This window comes from Pleurodeles waltl, chromosome 1_2, assembly GCF_031143425.1.
Source record: "Pleurodeles waltl isolate 20211129_DDA chromosome 1_2, aPleWal1.hap1.20221129, whole genome shotgun sequence".
NCBI classification, from domain to species: Eukaryota; Metazoa; Chordata; class Amphibia; order Caudata; family Salamandridae; genus Pleurodeles; species Pleurodeles waltl.
In genome coordinates, this window is record NC_090437.1 from 39,579,970 (window position 1) to 39,605,170 (window position 25,201).

Genomic DNA, 25,201 nt, shown 5'->3' on the forward strand with positions numbered 1-25,201 from the left:
GATGGAGTCTCTCTTCCTCTTTAAAGGCATGATGTGGAGCAAAGAAGGCCAGAAGGGTGGCCCAACAAGGAGTGACCAATTTCACTGGAAAGGAGGCTTTGGTTCATAATACAGACTTATCCAGAAGGAAAGCTGTATTAGACGGGTTGACAGAAAGAGCCTGCAACATGCTCACACGTCTAGCCAATGTTATGGTGATAAGAAAGATCATTTCTAAAGTTAGAAGTCTCAAAGGACAACTGCACAGTTGTTCGAAGGGATTGTACATCAAAAATGTTGTGACTAAACTGAAGTCCCACTGTGGCATCACAAAGGGTTTTGGCAGAAAGAAATGTTACAAAGCTTTGAAAAAATCTCATCACATTGGGGGATTTAAATAATGCAGGCAGAACAGGCAAATACAAAAAAGCAGTAGAGCTTTTAAGTAGCCCTTAACAGTGCCCAAAGCAAGTCCTTGCTGGGACAGGCACAAAACAAACAACATTTCAGATAACGTTGCTTGTTATGGGTCAATATATTGAGTGCCGCACCAATCTACACTTTGGTCTTCTATCTGAGTTTGTTGTTGTCATCCTGGCAGCAAAGGTCAGTATACGTCTGCTTTTGGGACAAGTGTGCCACTGATACTCCACATGAGGGACGAGGCAGGAGCATTGGAGACAATGCAGGAGGCCATGGTGGCAGTGTATCAGCGACTCCTCAAGGGGGTGTACTGCGGCGGTAATGGGGCTGCAGGCCAACCTAGAGTCCTTGGGAATTTCCAGGGTCTCAGAGATAGCGACTGAGCAGTTAGAGGCCAGCATCTCCCCCGAAGAGCTGTGGGTGGCACTTTAGAGGCTTGCTACAGCTGAGGCACCCAGGAGGGGATGAGTTTCCTGCTGAATTTTCTCAGCATTCCCAGTGGTACTTACTCAGAAACTGCTTGAAAAGTGTTTTTGAGGCATAGGAGCTGAGGTAGCTCCTATGCAGCAGCCAGATGAGAGCCTGTCAGACATGTCCCCCTCCTGGTGTAGAAGATGCTTTATTGGGTGCATGTGTTTGTATCCAATGTATACCACTTCCCAGCAATGCTCTTGAGTAGCTGCAGCTCCTCCTCCTGGTCGTTCCAGGAAGGGGCATCTCTCCCTTGCATTGCCCCCAACTCCTACTCATTCTGGTGGAGCTGAAGCTGTCTGTGTAACCCAATAGTCAGACCCAGACAGTGCTCTCACAACCGCCTTCATGGCTTTCCATACAATTTGGCAGGACTAAGAGGGGCCCCAGTTCCCCTAAAGGTAGTTCAGGAGAGCCTGCAATATGTATTCCCTAGCCATTACATCTGTCAGGATGTCTGTCGGGAGTCTCCTGCTCCCGACCTTCCCATGGCCACCTCACAGCATACAGAGGAGTGGGCGGACAAGAATCATGCCAAATGCATGGACTCCCTTCAAAGCACCAGGTGATAGTTCAGCCAGTAAGATCCTGTCCAGTCTGCTGTAAGTTTTATGCATGGGTGAGTAACAGGTGAACCCCTTATCATGTGGCCACTGAGCCCTCCAGGCATCCCAAAGACCCAGATTGTCTACCACCTCGCACAGCACATTCGTCATCTGCAGGTTTGAGGCAAGTCTAGGGGACAGTCTGTCCGCCTCTGAGTCCAGAACATAATTATAGTCCCCACACCGAAGTACTGAACTGTCACGGTCTGCACATCGCTTCTCACTGTTGGCTGGAGAACTTGAAAGGGCACCCGGTCTTCTGCTGGTTCTGGACTGACCAAGATAAGGGTGACCCTTTCTAGTAGCCACAGTGCTGCTTGACAGGAAACACCTAAGCAGAGCGTAACCTCTAGAAGGAGTCCCATAGGAAAAAAAACTCAAAAAAGTGGGAAAAACCTCTTCACAGGAACTCCTGAAAAAGAGGAAAAACAAATAAAAAAAGGGAAAAAATGTGTAATCTCAGTGAGAGCAACAGAAACTGGAGAAAAACACGAAGAAACAGGAACAAGGATCACCATCAAGCAGAAGTGTTTGCAACACAAAGAAGACCAAGACTGAAGGACTTCTATACCAGGACACAGGAAGTGACAAAACAGGAAGAAAGAGCGACACCATCTTGGATTGGGAAAGGTGAATAGAAAAGAATAGGAAAAAAGTAGCAGTATAAAAGAAAAAGGCATGCTGGGAAAAAGAACACCAAGAAGACAACATAGATACCAGAACAAGGAAAAAGAGAAGAAAAAAAGAAAGGAAGAAAAGAAGGAGTCCCCGCCCCCCCCAGGTATGCCAGGAAAAAGATCAGGGAAGCAGGCTAGAATAGCGGCGAGACCGGGAGCACGAAAAGTGCTTTCTGGGCCGCGCCGCCATAAGAGAAATACAGAAACGCAGGCTGCGGCGATGGCGGCGCTCTGATACTCGGAGAGGCGGCCCGACCGCAATTTGAGAAAGGGACGCCATGGTAAAGGGCGGCGTCACATCAATCATCCAGGCCCACCCCATCGCCTCCTGAAGCTTGTAGAATAATTGTCAATCATCCATGTTACGGCCATACAGTTTAATCAGAGAAACAGGCTCCCATCCAGCTGCCCCTGCAGAACCACGTCTTCCCTCTATTTCCTCCTCCACATACATGGGTGCGAAAGGCATACCTTGGGCAACCTGTACCAACACTCCCGTAGCGTAAGTAGAGTAGAACACATGGAACACATGGCTCTTCCATTTTTTCTGCATTCTCTTGGCACACTCCTTGCTAAGGTGTGTTTCCTGAAGGCATGCAATGGACCCCCAGTGATGCTTTAGAAACAACAGCACTCTGTGTCTTCTGATGAATGTATCTAAGCCACGGACATTCCAGGTCAGAATCTTAAGGCCCACAACTTATACATGTGTATCTTCTAGGGGTGTTATGTCACCCTATAGTGCTGTATGCAACATTTAGACCATGTACCTACAAAAAAAAATCAGAAATATCATAACAGTTAACCCAAACAATTCACCCCTCCCCGGGACAAACATAGTGCAACCAATGTCCTATGTATTTCCACCACACATGCCAGGACCCCACATAAATTCACCCCTATCTAGCCAAATGGGATAGAGCCTCCTCCATCTACCCCAGCCAGTTCGGTCTATACTGCATTAGCAGGAGGATCTGATGTTTCTGCGGCACACCTTCGGTGGAAATAGTGTTCTCCGACCCACTTCTCCTGCCCATAACATATTTTACTCTTATAAATCTCCCCTCATGTTGGTGTTCAGTATTTTGCTGAGATGAGCAGACTGAGTGTCCGAGGCCAGGACCTCCAGGGCAGGAGTCTGATGGTCCTTCTCCGTGATCTGAGAATCCACAAACCCCCTCACCTGTATTGTACCATCTGCCTGCGTCGTTAATCTCTGCGCATTCAAGCCATGGCCCTAGGATCTGTTCAGTCTAAAGTGGCCTGTTCTGACTGCGTCTGAGAGCGGACCCCACCTCCTTATCCCATATGTCTGGCCAGTCCCAGACCTCCACGGGTGCTCAAAGAAATGCACCTTCCCGTTTGCCAGGACCCTGAGCTTGGAGAGATAAAACAGCAAATATTTAAGGTTCATATATACCGCAATTTCTGTTTCACCTCCAGGAAGGATGTGCACTGGTCCTGCACCCACTTAGTGTAGTCGGGGTAAATTCCAATTGAGTGATTATCATACCTGTCTCTGTAGTTGAGGACCTTTCCTATGATGGCCCAATTGGTTGGGGTGGGGGGAGGGAAACCGAGGAGGATTAGGCACCAATGTGCACCTCGCTTGTTCAATAACAAAGGTCTCTGAGAGACCCTGAGGTTTCAGCTGCTGCCAGATCCACTGTTCCAGGAATCCCTCCGTTGATGTCCTCTCTACCCACTCCGGAAACAGCAGGATGCAGATGTGTAGGAAGCTGGCTTTCTATGTAGTGTATCAAAACGAGGTACACTACACAGAAAGTCCAGATATCCCTTATTGGCTTACATGAGTTTGCTTTAACAGTCCCAAAGTGCTCTATCTGTGGTAGTGTGGTCCAGCAGTTTAGGCTTATCAGAGGGGAGTGTTGAGCATGTATTGAACACAGAAAGTCAATAAATGAGGCACACTCAAAAAGAAATCCAAAGCCAATTTAGAAAATTAACACAGTATTTCGTACGTTTTATACCAAGATCATCAGGATCAGGTAAGTACTTTAGACGTTGGAGATTTTTTTTACAGGTAAAACAGCAGACAATCACACCTGCCAGGTTTGAGGCATGACCCTCATATGCGGTAATGTTATCCTGGGGAGAAACATACACTGCATTGAAATACTTGCAAACGGTTTTCAAGGTTCTTCTCCTGGACTTAAGAAGTCTAGAGGCCAAGACCCAAGAAACCACCAGCAGTTCAGTTTTACCTGCCCTGGTGTGTCTGGGTACAGAGGTGCTAGTCGCATTGGTAGCTTCGAGCAGTACTCGGTAAAGTTAATGGAGAAATACCTGTAAAAAGAAAGGTTTCAAGTGGGAAGTAGGGGACCAGCCCGGCAGAACCCACAAGGCAGCTTGGATGTCTCTGAAGCACAAACAGTTGGTTTACATGGATCTGGGTTGGGGGGCTCAGGTGCAGAGATGTTTTGTCCGGTGGGCTGCTCAAGTCAGAACCTCACACGGAGTTTCAGACACCTGGAGAGATAACAAAGCTCCAGGGCCCCTCTAGGTGGTGATCTTGGAGCCTCACATCCATCGTCAGCAGGTCTGTGTTGGCGTTGGTGGTGTCCAGGCTGGACATGCAACAAGCCTTGGTGCTTGAAAGGGCTCTGGCACCCCCGGTATTAGTGCAGTGTGGCTCTGACAAGGCTCAGTGTCTTGAGACTTAGTGAAGCGACAGAGCTGACCTCCTAGACCATCAATTACCTCCTCTTGGTGAGTTGTTCCCTCACTGGACCAGATGGTGAGCAAAACTGTGAACCAGGCAGATGCAGTTGGTGCCTGCAGATGAAGGGAGATGGATCTTCCACCTCAAGGGAGATGCTGCTTGGTTGGTGAAATACTGGACAGACCTCCAAGGGTTAGGGGAGGCTGTTCAGTGGCAGGACGAGTTGTTTCTTGCAACTGTCTGAAGAGCATCAGCCAGGCAGGGTTTGGCACCAATTTTGGTGCTGGCATACATTTCTTGCATTGTTGGCTTTTATTTTTGTCCTTCTATTCCCAGGTAGACAAATCTGATTTCCTGCTGTAAGAGGGACCCCTAAATATTGAATTTAGGGGCGTTTAGGGGAGTGAAGGGGACAAACCAATGGACTACGTACCCCTGGGATGACTACACCCCCTTTATAACCACTTCCTGGGTTGAGTGGGCATATTCCTGACCCAGAATTCGTAGTTTCCCCAAAAACAAGATGGTTGAACCCTTCCTTGGCTGTGCACTTCAGGTAGCCCACCTTAGGGGTGTGACTAGCCTGGAAGTACAGCATGCCTCTTAAATAACTAATTTCCTACCTGCTCTGGTGCCAAATGGGCCTCTTAGCAGGAGGTGGTTTTCCCAGGACTGGGGGAAACTAGGATTGCATATCAAAGGCGGCAGAGGCTTTGATATGCTAAAATGCTAGCCATCCTGCTGGAGGAAGTGTGATCACATTCCTTCGGAGCAGAAAGTATTTCTGGCCTCTGAAAGCACGAGTTCTCACCTCCAGGGGGTCAGAATCTAGTCTGTGGTAGCAGGCTGGTCGATACCAGTTAGCCAGCACACTAAAGGACTAGTAGGTTTTCAGGGGCAACTCTAAGGTGCCTTCTTGGAGCAATTCATAATACATCTGATACTGGCATTAGTACAGATTTATTTAAGACGAGGTTTCTGATACCAAACACCATTAGGAACTCGTAAAGACCAGTGCCCAGTGCACGTACTTAAGATGGCTGCCTGATCACTTGAAATATCTAGTAATGGATCTTATTCTCTTGGGGAGTCCACAGAACATTGATGAAACTGTACCCAAAGGTGCTTTCCCAATCTAATAGGTATGTTTCTGTATGTAGTGTCAACTGGGGGCATACAATTGTGGGCAAATTTCAGGGAGCAGTGTCATTGCTGCAACTTGATTATTAACCTAGGAGGACTCAAAGTCTGGTCTTCAAGGTCTCTGTACAATTGTCTTCACTGGAGATGTATGTTCCATTGAAGAGGCCTAATTCTCAGCGACTCTGAGGAACCAGACAGGTGATGTAGGTCATTAGGCATTACAGGAGTAGAACTAATCTCAATAAAAGCTGAACTATCCCAGTGAACTGAGATATCAGCTATGGGATCTAATCATTCCATCCTGGCAGGAGAAATCACAAAATGTTAGTATTTTCATAATGGTGCCTATGAAGTGAAACCTCTGAGACAGTGAAAGAGGACTTGCGTGTGATGAAAGAGGAAAACATTTTTACAAAAGCTACACTTCTATTTGGGATGAGATCACTTTGAGGAATGAGTTTTTCAAATATTATAAGCATGAATACCTGATGACAAACACAAGCCAAAACAACTGCCATTATCTTCTTAGGACTCTCGTGACCAAAGGCAGGCCAAGCAGAAGAACACATTAGAAATGTTCTCCATTCATGACAAATCTGAAGTATTTCCTTTCACATTGCCCGTTGACTAAAAATGCACATCTTTGACACCAAGAGACATTAATGGGCCTGGAAAATGTGTTTCAGTGTTTCCTGATGAACAAGTTACTTTCCTTCTGTAATGCTTTTTTCAGATGAATACAGTATCTACCTGCGGATTCCTCACATTTTGAATATTCCTCATGCATCAGTTTTAATTTTTGATAGCTCTCCCATTTTGACAGGGTGCATCCATATCTACACGACTCTGAACATGGCACCGTGAGACGTCACTGGAGCCATAAAGATCCTCAGTCAGCATACTGACATTAGTTTCCATCTATTCTTTCCACACCTTTGAGGCAAGCATATGAAACTGACTACAGAACTATATGTGAAGTTCTTTTTTTATTTTAAAACCAAAGTTTTCACATACTAATTTATGGATACATACTAAATATACATAAGGAGCTTCTTTGGTATATACAGCCAGCCAAAGGGGAGGAGGGTGGTTATATACTGCACCCTCAATTTAGTTGGGTTGGGAGGAGAATAGAATGTGGAAAGTGTGATGGACTGACCCTAATAAAAAGAAATAACTACTTTTGACAGGAAGGAAATCCGGGTTCTCAATACCACCTTATTAGGAAAGAATGTTATGAAATTAGGTTTACACTCAAGTCTTGAAGCTCACTAACTTGCCTTGCAGATGTTATGAAAATAAGGAAAATAGCCTTAAAAGTCTCAAAGGTAGGGGCTAGAGAAACTGCGCAGACCCCAGGGTTGTGTCTGATCGGCAGTCCGAGCCACTCAGACCAACCTTGGCACTGCTTTTATGCTAAGTTTAGCATGAAAGCAGCACCGGGATTGCATGCGGAGCCTGTGCTGGTGTCCCAGCAATGAATACTGGGAAATTACAAGAGGAGCGAAGAGCGAGGCGGCAGAAATGAAGGCATTGATCTAATTGTGTGTTTTTTTAATTTTCACCTTGTCTCCATCTGCCGCAACTCCCCTTGAGCTATGCGGCGACCGTCTCTGCTCGAAGGACAACAGTGAAGGGGTTCAAACAGAGAACACATTAGATAATTCAAAACCAAATTAAGATTCAACTGAGGCATAATAAAGGGAGTGGGAAGATATATATTTTTAAGTCCCTTAATAAATCTCAAAACTGTAGGAGATTTAAACATGGAAGGGTGATCCAGTAAACAGAGAAAAGTCAAAAAGGGCTGACAAGTTACCCTTAACTGTAGAACCTGTGCAATCCCAGAGGGCTAAAGAGGACAAAACGCAAAAAATGACATAAATGAGCTTTTAGAGTAACAAGGAATCATCACACCATTTAATGAACTTAGCCCTTCTGACAGCATAAACAGAGTGTCTTCTAGGCAATAAAATAACATCAGGAGGAAGAGAAAAAGGACTTCAGGTTGCCCCCTTCAATCGCCAGACAATGTAGGTGCAGACTCTGGAGGTAGATCCTGCCCCAGTGACTGCACAAGGTCTGCTCTCTGAGGGAGACAGAGGAGTGGGCCCAGGGGGAGGTAAAAGAGGTCCACATACCAAACCCTTGATGGGCAGTCCAGGGCAACTAAGATTATTTGGGCCCACGAATCGTCGTCGGCATCCAAGGAATCAAGGGCTTGGAAGGGAACGTGTAAAGCAATTGGGAGCTCCAGCCCAACTGAATCACATACCTCAATGCTCCCCGATTTGGATCGTGAAAGCTGTATAATACCAGGCAGTGCACGTTCTCTCAAGTGGCAGATAGGTCTAACTGAGGAGCCCCTCATAGCTGGAAGATGGATCGCACCACTTCTGGATAGATACAGAACTTGTGATGCAGAATATTGCTGACTGAGACATTCGCATGTACGTTGAGTACTCCCACCAGGTGATTTGGTACCATGCAAATGTAGTGATCCTGAGCCCAGGACCAGAGACGTAGAGCGTCTCTGCAGAGAAGAGATGACCCCGCTCCTCCCTGTTTGCAGATGCATCACTTCGCATTAGTGTTGTTCATCAAGATTTGAACTGACTGATCACAAAGGGAAGGGAGTAAGGACTTGACAGCGAGATGCTGTTTTAACAAATTCATATGAAGCAACTGTTCCTCTGGAGAACAAAAGCCTTGGATGTTTAGATCCTCCAGATGGAGATGCCTACCTTACAGTAGTGGCATCCATTATGACTGTGGACTCCAGAGGGGGAGTGTGAAACGGTTTCCCTGGAAAGAGATTTCTGTTCAAATTCCACCACTGAAGGTCCACTTCAGTGTATCTCGAGATTTTGGTACAGGCTTTAAGATCTCTGTTGTACTGAAATCACTCCTGCATAGGCATCACAGGAGGGCCCTTGTGCCAGTGTGCATGGGTGACCAACAGTATGCAGGAGGCTAACATAACATACCTAACGGACGTTAAGACCTTTAGGATTGGATAAGCTCCACATCCTGAAACATCAAAAACAAATCATGAATACTCTGAAGAGTGACTGGACTTCCTCTTTGAGGATCCAAAAATGGTCTGCGAAATGTGAACTTGGTTTGGCCGAACGGTTTGGGGGCGGGGAGGTGGGACTCTTGGAAGGATCTGGCATACCCCTTTTCTACAATAGTCAGCACCCAAAGGTCTAATGTTATTGAATTCCACAGATGCAGAAACTGCGAATAAGACATCAGACCCATGGGGGCCACAGGTGCACTAGATGGAATTACGGTCCTGCTAAAAATGCTTTCCATTGCATTTAGGAAGCTGGGGGAATCTGTTTCAGGAGCAGAGAAAGCTGGATATTCTTGCTCTTGTCGAGGAGGTGGAGAAAGTACTAGAGGCAGAGGAACAACTTCCGGCTCTGGATCAAGACACACAGGCGAAGTTGGAGGCACCTGACTCGGAGGTGACGCTGGACGGGCTACTGGAGATGGAGCCGGAGAGCCTTTAGTTGACCTTGGATGCAGAGAAACTGACAACAGAGAAACATCTCTACAAAGATCGACTTCTGGAACTGTGACACCGCTTCTATTTTTGCTTCCTCTTGGATGACTTCAAGGAGTGAGGAGACAGCGACTTCCGAACGAGGTTGAGACTTCAGGCGACTTCTTTTCTCCTTCCGTGCCTTTTCCATGAAGAGCTTTGCCTCTCTTTCTTTCAAGGCCTTCAGGTTCATCTTAGGAAATGAACAGACGTTGACGTTGGGGTCGAAGGTGAAACACCAGAGACAGTCAGTGATCATCATTTGATCCTCACACTCCCGCAGGGCTTGAATCCGGACTTTCTTGGCAGAGACATTGTTGCAGAAAAACAGCCTCTACTGTTCTAACCCTGAGCACAGTCACCAACTACAAACCTAAAGGAGAGATGAGAAAACCCTTACACCTTGAAGTCATGGAAAAAAGAAACTGATATCAGCACGCCGATGAGGGATTCTTGTGACTCTGATGATGTCACAAGAGTCACGTGAGGAGATGTGGCATTATGACTTTGACGTGGAGAACTATGAAAAAAATAGTTTCTGTGGAATGCAGGCGCACTGGGATATTCAAAAGGTGAGGAATCCACAGGCAGATGTATCCATTAGAAAAGTGTCATTGCTTCAAAGGTTCAGGCTCTGGAATGATGGCTGGGAAAGGATTCACAAAACTAATTTGTGGTAAAAAGTTTTGACCAGAAATGCTGAATATTTTAATTGAGCTGATGCCAAACTAGAAGGGTGTACAGGCCTCCCAGTAAGAAAATTATTCTGGAAAGGGCAAGAAGGAAAACTAATGAAATTAAGCAATTTTAGACATACCAGAAAGAGCAAGTTACTTACTTTTGGTAATGCTCTTTTGGTGGATATGCTGTGTACCTGTAGATCCCTCTCCTTGTGACTATTCTCCTAGGGAGCAGACTGGATATAGAAACTCAAAAGCAGCACCCCTGCTCACGGACCAGTGGCTTTGTGTGGTTCTGCATCAAGATCTCTCTGCTTGGGAAGTGACACATGTGGCCTCATAAGCACCACCCAGATGCATTGATATCAGTTGCATTCTACATTTTGTCTACAAACTCAGATGCAGAGCCCATTGGCAAACTGGCTTGACTAGTGTGTAGATCTCTAGGTTGGGGTTCTTTTTATGTAGAAAAGTGTCCATTCCACAGAACCAGGAGTCTGGGTGGTGAAGGGGTCAATGAGGAATCTGTAGTTAGACAGAATATTTACCAGAAGGAGCACGACTGAAAGCAAGTGACTTGTTCTTCTGATGGATACTTCAAACCACAGATGCCTCACGTGGTAAATAGATATGAAAGCAGTATCTCACAAGGTGGCTGGTTTGTGTAATAACTCAGTCCAAAAAGTCCTGCAGGACCAACTGGGCAAAATGGCAATCTTGAACGAATGGACTGCTGAGGTAGCAGTGCTTTGTGAGTGCATGTGTGCACTGATGCCCATGTAGCAGCCTGATAGATACCCTGGACAGGCACTCTGCATGCTAGCGTAATAGTAGCAGCCTTGGCCTTAGTACAACAAGCTCTCAATCCCTCAGGTGGCAGCTCCCAAGCTAATGCACAGCATATTATAAGGCAGACGAATATCCACTTAGACATGGTTCTTTTCTGACCAATCTTGTCCTTCTTTGCGCCAGAACAGCCCACCAAAAGTTAGACATCCACCTGAAGGTCCTTGACAATGTGGAAACTGAGGAGTCACTTATGGTCCAACCAATGAAGTCCCTCCTCGTCTTTCAAGTGGTGAGGCGCACAACGAAAGCCGGAACAGAGACAGCTTATCGAAGATGAGAAGTTGCTAATACAGAAGGTAGAAATACAACTCGAGTTCTCAACACCAGTTTCGCTGGAAAGACTGCTGAGTAATGTGGATGGGCAGAGTGCCTGCAGTTCACTCATTCAACAGGCTGACATGATCATTACTAGGAAGACCATTTTCAGGGTTAAGCAATGTAGAGGACAGCCATGAATTAGTTCAAATGGGGTACACATTAGATAAGTGAGAACCAAGTTCAAGTCCCACTGTTGCATCACAAAAAGCTTTGGTGGACACATTTGCTGGAAACCTGTTAGAAATCTCATCACAACAGGTGATTTAAACAATGAAGAGTGATCTGGCAACCTAAAAAAAAAAAAAGCTCACAGAGTCGACAAATATAATTTAACAGCACCCAATGCAAGCCATTTCTGGGTGAACTACAAAACTAACAGGAACACTTCCAACGGCTTACCTTGTAGCAGGTCAATCTGGCACAAGCCACAAACCTGACCCAGTGCTCGGAATACACTGATTTAGTAGATGGGCGCCTGGCTGTCAAAGTAACAACTTTGGGAGGAAGACTGAAAATGACCAACCCTTTCGGTTAAAAGAATTGAGGTGTATGTGCTCAGACCCAATTGAAGGATCCTGTTGGTGAAATAGTAGATTCTCCCAAAGCGGCAGCTTGATTGGAGGACAGATGACCATGCCCAGGAGTTCCGGATACCACACCGTCCTGGTGGAATCTTTTTTTTATTAGTCAACAGAAAACAATTATTGTTCAGAATAGACAATTGGCACTTTTGATACCGTACCTGTAAGACATGCAGAAGTACAAGTTACTTACCTTCGGTAACAAAATATCTGGTACAGACATATTCTAGTTGCAGATTCCTTACCTTAGAATTGTCCCCCAGGCGTCAAACTGGATCTCGAGATTTTTTCTTCGAGCAATACCCTTGCGAGTCGGTGGGTGGCGTCGGTCGACTCCGCAGGCGTCGTGGTCACTGTGATGACGTCTGGAGCAGTACATAGACGCCGCCCTCACGCAGTGACGTCAGTTTCTTTTAACGACTTTCCACGCCAGAGCGCAGAGCTGCTAAGAACACGGATATTGGTGCGCCAGAGCTAAGGACCTAAAAGGGGGGAATCCCTGTCCCTAGAAATCAGTTTGCAAGCGGGGAGGATGGGTGGGGCTAAGGAATCTGCAACCAGAGTATGTCTCTACCAGATATTTCGTTACCAAAGGTAAGTAACTTGTACATCTGACAGAGACTTCTAGTTGCAGATTCCTTACCTTAGAATAGATACCCAAGCAATGCCATCCTCGGAGGTGGGCTGCGAACTAAGATCATACTAGAAAGTCCTGCAGGACCGAACGACCAAAGTAGCCGTCCCGACGGACCTGAATGTCCAGGCAGTAATACTTAGCAAACGTGTGCAGAGACGCCCACGTAGCCGCCTGACAGATATCCAGGACAGGAACTCTCAGTGCTAACGCAGTGGATGCAGCAGTGGCCCCGGTAGAATGAGCCCACAAGCCGTCAGGAGGTTGCTTTGTCGCCAAAGTGTAGCACATTTTGATGCAAAGAAGCACCCATCGAGAGTTGGTATGTTTCTGCACCGCCTTCCCTTTCTTCGCACCCACATAGCCAACAAAGAGTTGATCGTCCACCCGGAAGTCTTTAGTACGATTGAGATAGAACGACCAATGCTCTTTTTGGGTCCAGACGGTGGAGTCTCTCCTCCTCATGGGAAGGATGTGGGGGTGCGTAGAAGGAAGGCAAAGTGATGGACTGGCCTACATGAAACGGTGTAACCACCTTAGGAAGGAAGGAAGTTCTAGTGCGTAACACCACTTTGTCTGGGTGTACAGACAAGTACGGAGGCTTTGAAGAAAGGGCCTGAAGCTCTTTTACCCTGCGAGCAGAGGTGATGGCGATAAGAAAGACAGTTTTGAATGTGAGGAGCCGTAAGGGACAATTATGCATAGGCTCAAATGGAGTACACATCAAGAAAGTAAGCACAAGATTAAGATCCCACTGAGGCATGATGAAGGGAGTGGGAGGAAATAAGTGGGTGAGCCCCTTTAAGAACCTACTCACAAGAGAAGATTTAAAGAGTGATGGCTGATCAGGAAGCCTAAGAAAGGCGGAAATGGCAGACAGAAACCCTTAAGGGTGCCCAATGCAGAGCCCTGCTAGGCTAAGGAAAGAATGAATAGACGAACCTCTGAAAGAGGGGCAGATAGGAGGTCAACAGATTTGTTGGTGCACCATGCCACACATTTATTGCAACGACAGGCGTATACAGTTTTATTCGAGGGACGCCTGGCTGCCAAGATAACATTGCAGACTTCGGGTGGAAGGGCAAATGCTGTCAACTGTTGCCGCTCAATCTCCACGCATGAAGGCGGAGGTTGGACAGGTTCGGGTGGAGGACCGTCCCCTGCTGCTGCAACAGAAGATCCGCCCGAAGAGGCAGTATGAGTGGAGGATCGATGGACATGCTCAGTAGCTCGGGATACCACACTCTTCGAGCCCAGTCTGGAGCCACCAAGATAACTTGGGCCCGGTCGCTCTTGATCTTCTTGAGAACTCTGGGCAGAAGAGGGATAGACGGGAAGGCGTAAAGGACGCCGGAGTTCCACTCAAGATGAAAAGCGTGTCCGAGCGAGTGCCGCCTTGGAAACTCCAACGTGCAAAATAGCTGACATTGCGCATTCTCTGTGGAGGCGAACAGATCTAACACCAAGGCTCTCCCCACTTGAGAAAGAGACCTTGCGTCTTTCGTGATCGACAGTGCGTTGGCGGCTGAGTTCGTCTGCTCTGACGTTGAGAAAGTCCGCCAGATGTTGAACCATCAGGGTAATGCCCTGCTGTTCCAGCCATGTCCAGAGGCGTAGTGCCTCCTGACATAGGGTCCAAGACCCTACCCCGCCCTGTTTGTTGGAGTACCACATGGCGGTAGTGTTGTCCGTGAACACCTGCACCACTTTCCCTTTGAGAGAGGGAAGGAATGCTTTCAACGCAAGTCTGATTGTTCGAAGCTCCAGCATGTTGATGTGGATTCCCGACTCCGCCGGAGACCAGAGGCCTCTGATCTCTGCCTCTCCCATGTGGCCGCCCCAACCCAGAAGCGACGCATCTGCCACTACTGAGAGATCTGGTTGGGGAAGGGAAAGGGATCTGCCATTGACCCAATTGAGATTCGAAAGCCACCACTGCAGGTCTTTCGCAGTCCCCTCCGAGATCTGGACCATGTCGGAGAGATTCCCCTGATGCTGCGCCAACTGGAACTTCAAGTCCCACTGCAGAGCCCGCATATGCCACCTGGCATGTGTTACTAGTAGGATGAAGGAGGCCCAGAGGCCCAGCAGCCTCAGAGTCTGTCTCACCGAAACCCAAGACCAAGGCTGAAACATTAGAATCATAGCCTGAATGTCTTGGACTCGCTTTTGGGGAGGATAAGCCCGAAACCGCACTGTGTCCAGAACTGCCCAGATGAAAGGGCGCGACTGAGAGGGAGGCAGGTGTGACTTCGGCACGTTCATTGTGAACCCCAGCTGGTGCAGGAGGTTCGCCGTAGTCTGGAGGTTTGAGACCACTGTCTGGGGCAAAGGCGCCTTCAACAGCCAGTCGTCTAGGTAGGGGAAGACTGAGACCTCTAACCTGCGCAGATGAGCTGCAACCACTGCCATCACTTTCGTGAACACCCAAGGTGCACTGGTAAGGCCGAAAGGGAGCACGGTAAACTGAAAGTGCTCGTGACCTACCACGAATCGTAGGTAACGTATGTGGGCAGGCAGGATGGGGATGTGGAAATAAGCATCCTGCAAGTCCAACGCTACCATCCAGTCTTCTGGGTCTAAGGTAGACAGAACCTGAGCCAGGGTGAGTATTTTGAACTTCTTCTGGAGGAAGTAGTTCAGGTCCAGAAGATCTAGATAGGGCGCAAGCCTTTGTCATTCTTTGGTATCAGAAAGTAGTGGGAATAACAACCACGACCTACTTCTGGCACGGGGACCCTTTCTATAGCTCCAATGGCCAAGAGAGCCGCGACTTCCTGGCGGAGAAGCACCAAATGATCCTCTGAAAGGGGATGGTAGGATGGTGGCATGTGTGGTGGTGCGGATTCGAAAGGGAGGGAGTAACCCTTCCGAATTATTTGCAAAACCCACCCGTCCATGGTGATATGTTCCCAGTGGGGCAGGTGATGGCGCATTCTGCCACCTACTGGGCGGGAGTGAGGGGACGGACTAGGAAGGTTTGGAGGCTGCTGCGGGGGCAGGGGTGGACTGGACAAACCTCTGGTTCCCTGTCCCACGACCACGTGGGATTCCACGCCCCCGGCCACGCATAGGCTGTCCAGCGTGCATGGCCCGGTGGCTGGGTTGAGGACGCGACAGGACGCCCCTTCCGTGGCCAAGAAAGAGACGAAAAGCGGACTGTGGGGGGCGTGTGGCGGCAGAAAGGCCAAGGGACCGAGACGTAGCCCTGGACTCCTTGAACCTCTCCAAGGCCGAGTCCCCTTTGTCTCCGAAGAGACGGGTGCCATCAAAGGGCATGTCCATGAGTGACTGTTGGACATCCCTTGAGAAACCAGAAGTACGTAACCAGGCATGGCGCCGTAAGGCCACTGTCGTAGCAACCGATCTGCCCAGAGAGTCGGTCGTATCCAGCCCACAACGGATGGTGAACTTCGCCACGTCTCTCCCATCTTTGACTGCTTGGGAGACGATAGCACGGGCCTCCTCCGGTATCTATCGCAGGACTTGCGCAACCGTATCCCACAGGGAGTGGGAATAACGGCTCAAAAGGCATGCGGTGTTCACGGACCGCAGCGCGAGGCTGGAGGAAGAAAATAACTTCTTACCAAATTGTTACAGCCTTTTGTATTCCCTATCTGGGGGTGTGGAAGGGAACGCACCAGAAGAAGAGGACTCTCAGGCGTAGGATGTTGGGACAGGAACTTCGGGTCGTTCGGCGCAGGCCGATGTCGGCAAGCGATCGTCTAGTTCACAGGAGCCCCTGTGTTGGGTTTGGACCACGTACCAAAAGGACGTCAGTGAGGGCTTCATTAAATGGGAGAAGGGGTTCAGATGTAGAAGCCCCAGGCTGAAGCACCTCTTTCAGGAGGTTAGACCTGACTTCGACAGTAGGTAGCTCAAGGCCAACGACCTCAGCCGCCCTACTAACCACCATACCGTAGGTAGCTCCCTCCGCCGTAGTCACGGTAGGGATGCCAGATTCAGGAGAAGTATCAAGACCACTGGCTTCGCCCAAGTCCTGTGCCCAGTTCATAGTAGGGTCTTCCTCATATTCATAGAGAGTCCAGGGACCCCTCCAATATCTCCCCGTATTCGTACCCATAGAAAAATGGGTCAGAATCCGACCTCGGGCGAATGGGGCCCACCGAAGCCGATGGCGGCGTCGGCCGACGCTGCTCCGACTCCGAGTTGTTGGGAATGAGAATCGGGTCGACGTCGATAGTGGGCACTACCGAAGTCGTGAGCGTCGCTAAACGACCCAGCACTGGGAAAGGTCTTGACTGTGCGACCGGCGTCGGTGCAGAACAACGCACGGACCCGGAGGCGACCTCGGTGGCCTGGGCCGAAGCCGCCAGCGCGGAACCCGAAGGCCCCTCAGCCAAGCCCCTTGGGCCCTAAGGTGCCGAATCAGGGTCGGCACACCCAAAGATGAGGCGCATGGCCTCGTAGAACTGAGTTGGGAGGGTGTCGCTCCGGCTCCGGGAAACTCGGGGAAGTGCGGAGTCGACCCAGACGTAGGCTCCGAGGACAGAGGCCTAGTTCGTGGACGCTCGTCCCACGTCGCGTTGACCGAGCGACAGGGTGAAGTCGAAGAGCGATGGGACTTCCTCTTCTTCTTACCTTGATTTTGAAGAAGACGAGTGGTGGTGGCTCCGCGACCAATCTCGAGACCTTCCTCTCGAGTGAGATCGGGATCTACGCGGAGTCGAGTGCCGGGCCGCCATCAGCTTTAGGGACCGCTCCCTCAAAGCCTTCGGATGCATCGCCCGGCACTCGGAGCACGACTTCGGGTTGTGGTCGCGCTCGAGGCACTACAGGCAGACACGATGAGGGTCTGTCACCGACATCATACGGTAGCAGTCCTCGCACGGCTTGAAGCCGGTCTTCGGGGAAATCCTCGACGCACCAAGGTCGCACCAAACAATATTGACCAAACGGTCTAATTCGGCCAAAAAAAGCAGAGGGTAGCTCTCTCTCAGATCAGCGCGCGGCACGGAAAGAAATGAACTGACGTCACTGCACAAGGGTGGCGTCTATGTACTGCTCCTGACGTCATCACGGCGACCACAACGCCTACGAGGCCTGCGGAGTCAACTGACGCCACCTACCGACACGCAAAAGTATTGCTCGAAGAAAAAATCTCCGGATCCAGTCTGACGCCTGGGGGAAAATTCTAAGGTAAGGAATCTGCAACTAGAAGTCTCTATCAGATATAGCTTGCAAATTTACCCACAAAATAAACATGCAGCATCACAGTTGCTAACAAAAGTAGTAGTCGCACCCCTACCTTCCCTCATGCCCATGTTCTCCCTCCCCTCCATTCATTCATACCCCCTATAAGTGCTCCAGCCGTCCCCTATCTCCTGGTGGAATCTTGAGCCACCAGGACAACATGGCCCTAGTTGGTAACACATTTTACTGTAGCTGAAATGAATTTCAGAGAGAGAAAGCCTGTAGGAAAGTACCTCTTATGCCATGGTCACCCTCCACTCCCATGTTTGGCTGGTTTCTGGTGTAATGTTCGAATGAAAGTGCACTGGGTTCCTGTTAACCAGGTTCCCAGTGCCAGATCTTTCTCCCCCAAAACTACACAGTCGATTTTCCCAACTGACAAAACCTTTAGCACCCACTCTAAGTACCCCTGGTATTTAGGGCCTGGGGTACTAAAGAGAGTTCCTAAGGCCTGCAGCACTAATTGTGGCACCCTAAGGAACCCCTTACCAAGCACATGACAGGCTGCTATTGCAGGATGCATGTCTTGGTGCAGACAAAAGTGAAAACATGATGTCCTTTAACACTGCATGTAATATATGCAAGTCACCCCTCTAGCAGGCCTTACGGCCCTAAGACAGGGTGCACTATATTACATATGAGGGCATATCTGCAGATATACCCATGCCATGTATTTGTTGATTCTCAGCCATAGCAAGTGTCCAGATAAGCCATTTTTAAATAAACGTGCAGGACACTGGTCACTACAAGTTCCCCAGCTACATGATCGCTTAATTGAACATAGGGATGTTTGGCATCAAACATCTCATATTGGCGAGCCCACACGGATGCCAGTGTTGGATTACCTTAGAGGTGCCCCATGAAAACATTACAGCTACTGGTGTGTTCACTGACTTGTTCTGACCAGTTCAGCCATCCTAGCCACGTGACTGACCCACCCAGGGTGAAAGCTAGCACTCTTGGAGGCCAGAGACAAAAGCCTGCACTGGGCGGAGGAGTTAGCACCTCACCCAGGCAGGATGGACATTCCAGGGTGGGAAGCTTCAAAAGCCTATCTGCCTTTGTAATACGACCCAGGTGTCTCCAGATGGTGAATATGACCGACCCCACTGTCCTGACCCAACTTTTGGCAGCAGAACAGGTGGTAAAATTAGGCAGATTAGGAGGTGTGCCCACTTCATTCCAGTCCCACCCCTAAGGTGAACAAGCTGAAGTGGACACCCCTTTTTAAATTCCTCCATCTTTTGTTGGAAGGAATTAGGACACTTGTGTTTGCCCATTTCCTACCAGAAGTGGTCAAAGAAAGGGTGTAGTCACTCTAATAGTGGGCAAACCCTTAGCTGCCACCTGGCACCCCTAATTTGAGTATTTAGGTGACACCTCTGAAACCCAGATATCAGATCCCTGCTGACCTGGAGAAGAAGTAGGACCCTCCAGAGGCGCAAAAGGCAAGACCAGAAGATCTGTGACGGACTCGGCTCCAACCCTGCCAGCCTGCCTGTGGACTTCAACAATTGCAAGAAAGACGCATCATCCTCCAGCTAAAAGCCCGGGAAGACTGCCAGTCCTCACCCTAGCACCAGGAACTCCTGTGGAGTGGCGGAGCTGCTCCCCTGCATCCTTGCAGGCACCAAAGAACTGCTGAAGAAGACTCCAGACCACCAAATCCGCTGCCAGCCAGCACCCAAGCCTCCCAGTCCTTGTTAAAGTGGGCCAATGATGCCAACTTGGTCCCCAGCCTCTCTCAAAGCAAAGTCCATTCTGGGTTCTCCCACTGCGACCTTCACACTGACACCTGCAGCCACTTTAAGCAGGCCCCCCTTGACCGCACCCACCTCCGGTGACGGTATCCCCGACGGTCCACTGCACCTCTGCACCCAGAAGCCCTAGACCACGTAGAAGTAGACCACTGGTGTCACCGCATCTCCTAGGCTTATGAGTCTTGAGCACACTTGATGGTTTGCCTGGACTGGTTTCTGAGTCCACACCTGCAGCCTGTTCTGTAGGCTCCCCCCCGAACATTACTGGTGACGAACACCTGACCGTCCAAAAATCCTCTGAACCCGGACGCCACTGACCAAGTAGAGGAGCACCATTTGGGTCCCTACGTCCCTGAGCATCGCAAGTCCTGAGCCCACTTGGTGGCTCACCCAAACAGGATGCCTAGTGCTAGTCTGCAGCCTCTTTCCACAGGGATCAATCTCAATGGGAACGCATTGGCCACTGACACTATTTTCCACCTTGCACCCAGCCGCCTGTGTACTGTGGAGGGTGTATTGTGGGTGCTGCCCTGGACCTTGCCCATTACTCACCTTAAACCCAGGAGATCAGTCTTATAAGTAACTGTACACTACCTGCTTGCTAACTCTGTTTTCCTCCCATAGATTAACATTGAGGAACTCAAAAATTGCACTGTGTTAATTTTGCGAAGTGGAAAGTACTTATGCTTAAAAACGTGCTTACCATGTAACAAAGTTCTCAGTTTCAAAGTATATATAAAAAGAAGTGTTATTTTTCTAAATTGGTCTCAGATTTATTCTTTGAGTGTGTCTCTCTAGTATTGCCTCTGTGACTACAACTAAATACTTAGCACTATCCTCTGATAAGCCTAACTGCTCGCCTTAACTACCACAACATAGAGCATTAATGCTATTTACTTTTGCCTCTGCAAACCAACTGGGGATCCAGTGGACTTTCTGCACGATGTACTTCTTTTTAGTGCACCATATAGAGAGTCAGCTTCCTAAAAGACCTGATTGGGAACTCTAGTGCACAAAAATACTGACATTGAGCGTCTTCAGCGGTGGCAAAAAGACCCGCCTCACTGCTAGAACACACCCTGCACCACTTCCATGTGTGACTGCCATTCATATCCGCTAGGTGTGGCAATTGAGTTTGTTTGCCCTAGCATTCGTAAATCACGCCAGGTGATTCCCAACCAGGGAAATGTCCTGGCAAATCAGCCACTTCCAGAGAAGCACAGCCTCCTGGCATAGTCTCAAGATCCCACCCCACCCTGCTTGTTGCAATGCCACATGGTGTGGTCTGTAAGTACCTGTAAAAGCCTCCCTTTCAGGGATGGTGGGAAGGCTTTTAAAGCCAAGCATATTGCATGCAACGCCAGCAATTTGATGTATAGGCTGGTTTCTGCTCATAGCCACCTCTCCCTGATGGCCCACAAGCCCAGTAGTGAAGTTTCCATACCCACTGTAAGGTCTGCGAGGGGTAAGGAGGGGGTCTGACCCTGGCCCAATCACAGTCTAGCATCTACCACTGAAAATCTTTTGCAGTCCCCACAGAAATCTGAATGAAATCCATAAGCTTTGTCTGGTGCTGTGTCCACTGGGACTTTAGAGCCACTGCAAAGCCCCTGTGAACAATTTGAATACTGATAAACCTTACCTCCAAAGATGTGTTGCGACCACTGCCATCCCTTTCATGAACACTCAAAGGCACTGGTAAGGATATAGGGGAGCACTGCAAACTGGAAATGTTACTAGCCCACTATGAACCGCAGGTAATACCTCTGAGTTCACAGGACAGTAACATGCAAATTTGCGTCCTGCAGATCCAACTCAATCATGCAGTCTGTGGGAACAAAGGCAGACAAACCTGGACTAGCGCGAGTTTGTCCTTCCACAGGAAGGCAATGTGAAGGCAGATATCTAAAATAGGGCGAAGACCTCTATGCTTCTTATGAACAAGGAAGTAGCAGGAGTAACACCCAGTTCCCACTTCCAAGGCAGTAACCCTCTCTATGGCTTCACTGGACAAAAGGACCGGTAACTCGGACTCAGCACTTCAGGAGTTCCCAAGCAAGACTAAGAGGCAAATTGATGCTCCTGCACCTTCTCAGGGGTTCGAAGGAGGACTAAAAGGGGAGATTGGTGCTTCAACTTCTTGTGTTTGTTTTTATACTTACCCAAAGACTTCGCCCATGACAAGGACCTGTTTAGGGAACGACTTTGGGAGAGGGAACAAGACCTTTCTTTCAGCTTCAACCAGTCATGTCGTAGAATATTCTGATGCTCGGCGACGTAGATTCATCTAGCGGTCCCTAAACAACTTTGGGTTCATCTGAGCACAATGGTCTATGGTCTGGAAATGTGCTTGAACCCCAGGTATCACTAGCATATGTTGTGGGGGTCTGTCGCACACATTTGCTTTCAACAGTCCCTACAAGGTTTAAATCCTGTTGGTTTGGGAGTTGACATATTTCCCTTGCACACTGATAAAAAATAGAATGTTGGAGAAAATTACTCATCAAAGGAACACCCCTGAAGGCAAGGAAAGAAAGCAATGGACTTCAGTGCCCCTATGTGGAGCTTATATGCAGCCCCTCTCATCACTTCTGGATTAGAACGATGCTGATGTGTAGCTGCACAACTTCACTTTTGGGGTGCTAGAGTACTACTGGATACCACTGAAAGGTTTAGATGACAAAGAAACAAAGGATTCCTTGTAAACCAATGAGGCGCTACCTTCCAAAAAGGACATTCAGAGGATCCAGACTCCATCAATAAAAACAACTAAACAAGATGGCCTATGTGTTTTAAATACAGAAGAAAGCAAGCTACAATTCACAGAAACGTTAGAAAGCAACTGCAAAAAAACAGTGTCTCAAAGATCAGCACATTCATTTGAAGGAAATGATGGTACAATGCTGTGATATGTTTATGCATGTAGCTACAAGGTAAGGATATTTAGATTCTAATGTCAAAGGAAAGCTGATTTGCAACAACTGAAATTCTACTAAACAGATACCACCTTTTCAGAAGAGGCGTTTACAACGTTTAAGTGCACCAGTTGCCTGGACTGTCTAAAGAGAAACTTTCAACATATTACAGAGACAATGACTAAAGAAGTGAAAAAATGATACCTTGACAGCACTGATGAAATCTGACAGAGTAAAATTTTCTTTTCCATATACTGTCCACCTGTCCCAGATCGTAAAAGTGATTCCATTTCTTCTCCAAGTAAAGAGAATAAACACAATTAAAATAAAGACATTTCACTGACAGATGGTTTATGCAGAGGCAAATAGTCTTTTGTAGTGACAAATCATCTTTTGTTAGAGCAATTGTCCTTTCTTTGTAATATTCTAAGAGTTTGTGGATGACATTTGAAAGTAGGCAGTTTTGAACCACCGTCTGAATCTTTTTCCTGAAGTGGTGAGGGTAACACTGAGCAAAGAAACAATATAGGCTACAAGCATACAAAGAATCCTCCAGAATTGCAGGTTTTCATCATTCAACATATATGACATTATGTGAGATCATATAATGTGTTTAAACAATATTTTCAACTATGCTGCCATAAAAGCCCAAAAGAACTCTGACTCATTCAAATCACAATTTCAAACTGCATTTGGCATAATAGCAGACATGGATTACTATGCAAACAATAGAAAAATGCACAAATAGTTTTAAAGAAATATGTATTTACCTCCAGTGAATACAATCTACCAGCAGATTCCTCAACTTCTGAATACCCCAGGTGCAGATTGGATGAGGCAACTTTTTCAACAGTGCATCCATAATGGGAGGGGATACTAGCTTCGTGTCGGCAGCGTAAAAGTAATTAGAGTCGTAACACGCCTGCCTTCGAGAGAATTGGATGAGAATGACTTCATATTGACAACTTGCAGTGCAGCAACTACCTTGGAACCTTATTAAGAGAATTAAAAGTTGATCAACCTTTAAAACAGAGAAGTAGAAGTGATTGATGAGGAGTATGCAGGTGGACAGAGTATCAACTAGAAAGAAAGTTACCAACTGTGAGTAACTTTTCTTCTGATGGATAATTCTACCTCCAGATTCCACACCAACTAAATATATTCTCAAGCAGTACTTCAATCTGATGTGGCATCGCTAAAGGCCCCGGAAGTTTGGGGCACACCGGCATCAGCTGTGGAACCAGCTCCGCAAACAGAGACTCAGATGGTGAATTACTTAAATCATGATGCCGTTGAGCATCTACTTTAGGTTTAGAGTGGCGTGATGGGGTTGAGTCACACTTCACATTTGATTTGGACATGGATTTACAAGAGGAGTTTGAGTGCTAAGATGAATGCTCACAGGAATGACATCGAGAGTGTGAAAGGGCCCGCACATTGGACCTGGACTACTGAGAAGGATGAAACTTTTTCTTTTGTTTGGGGACATACAGCTTCACCTCTTGGTCCCGGATTGCGTTTGGGCACATGAGACCCTAGATTTGTTGCGTTGTTCCTGCAACTCATCTGATGACTTGGACTGGCACGGAGAAGTCAAAGAGCGTTTCACCTTCTTGGACTTCCTCCTGTGAGGCTTGCCTGAAGAAGTCCTGATTTGTGACAATGACTGGCACAAGCAACTCCGAGAGTGGCCCCAGGACCTCCCTCGTGAGGAACTGAAGCAGTGTGGTCATGTGCTGAGCAGTCGGGAACTTCATGACCCACTCAAGATGGCCTTCTGATTCATCGTTTTGCAATCTGGATACGCTTGGAGTCGTGGTCTGGCTCCAGGTACCAAAGATGCACCAAAAGGGGGGGGGGACATCTGTCTGTGACAGGCACCATTAGGTTTAAAACCAGCTGTTTTAGGGGACATAGTCCAATAAAGGGTTGAAAAAACGAAAAGGTAAACTCATGTAAATGTTTGAAAAAAAAAAGCCAGTCAAAAAGTGATTGAGGGGAGCTTGATCTGATCAAGGCTGATGGTGCAAAAAAGAAGGAACTGAGGTCAGCATGTTGGTGTGGAACCTATATAGGCCGAGCGCATGTCACTTCTGGCGCAGACAACCCGATGCAGAGCCAAACGACGCCACCCACCGGCGTGCAAGGGAACTGCTCAGAAACGTTTCTGAATTCAAGTCTGATGCCTGGGGATAATTCTAAGATAAGGAATCTGTGGCTAATAATCTCAATCAGATGTAGAAGGTAAGGTAAGACAACGTCCTCTTGACAGGCAATAGAGTTGAGCCCATTGTTTTGACACCACAAAGAAGCTTTTCCACTTCATGGAATAACAGGATCTTGTACGAGGTTTGGCCTCTTAAAATGTCCATGCAAATAGGGTGTAAAATTTGGATGCCAATACTGTCAGACTTCAGGAGCCAGGCTGCAAGTTACATGAAGGTAAATTCAGGTACTGAACCTGCCCCTGAAGTATTGTCAGGAGATTGTGTTTGGGTGGCAGCCTTATGAGTGATTTGTTGGACATTTGTTGAAGGTCCGGGTATCACCACTGCCTAGGCCTATCTGGGACTGTTGAGATCATCTTTCCTGTAGACTTTCTCAGTTTCACTATTACAGAGATGAGATGAGACCAACAGATCGGAGGAAAGGCACACAAAAAACTTGTAACCAGTTCATCAAATGGGCATTGGCCTTGATTCCTGTTCCGGTTGCCTAA

The 25,201-nt window shown here is 47.9% G+C and overlaps 1 protein-coding gene across 4 annotated transcripts in view; it reads right to left on the reverse strand.

Moving 5' to 3' along the window:
* UBA6 (ubiquitin like modifier activating enzyme 6) overlaps positions 1-25,201 on the reverse strand; it is a 610,892-nt gene that overhangs the window by 57,606 nt on the left and 528,085 nt on the right. For all 4 annotated transcript variants that reach the window (XM_069235825.1, XM_069235816.1, XM_069235844.1 and 1 more), the window contains one exon: positions 22,687-22,774. In XM_069235825.1, the coding sequence (XP_069091926.1) occupies positions 22,687-22,774 (88 nt within the window). The remainder of the gene's footprint in view (positions 1-22,686; positions 22,775-25,201) is intronic.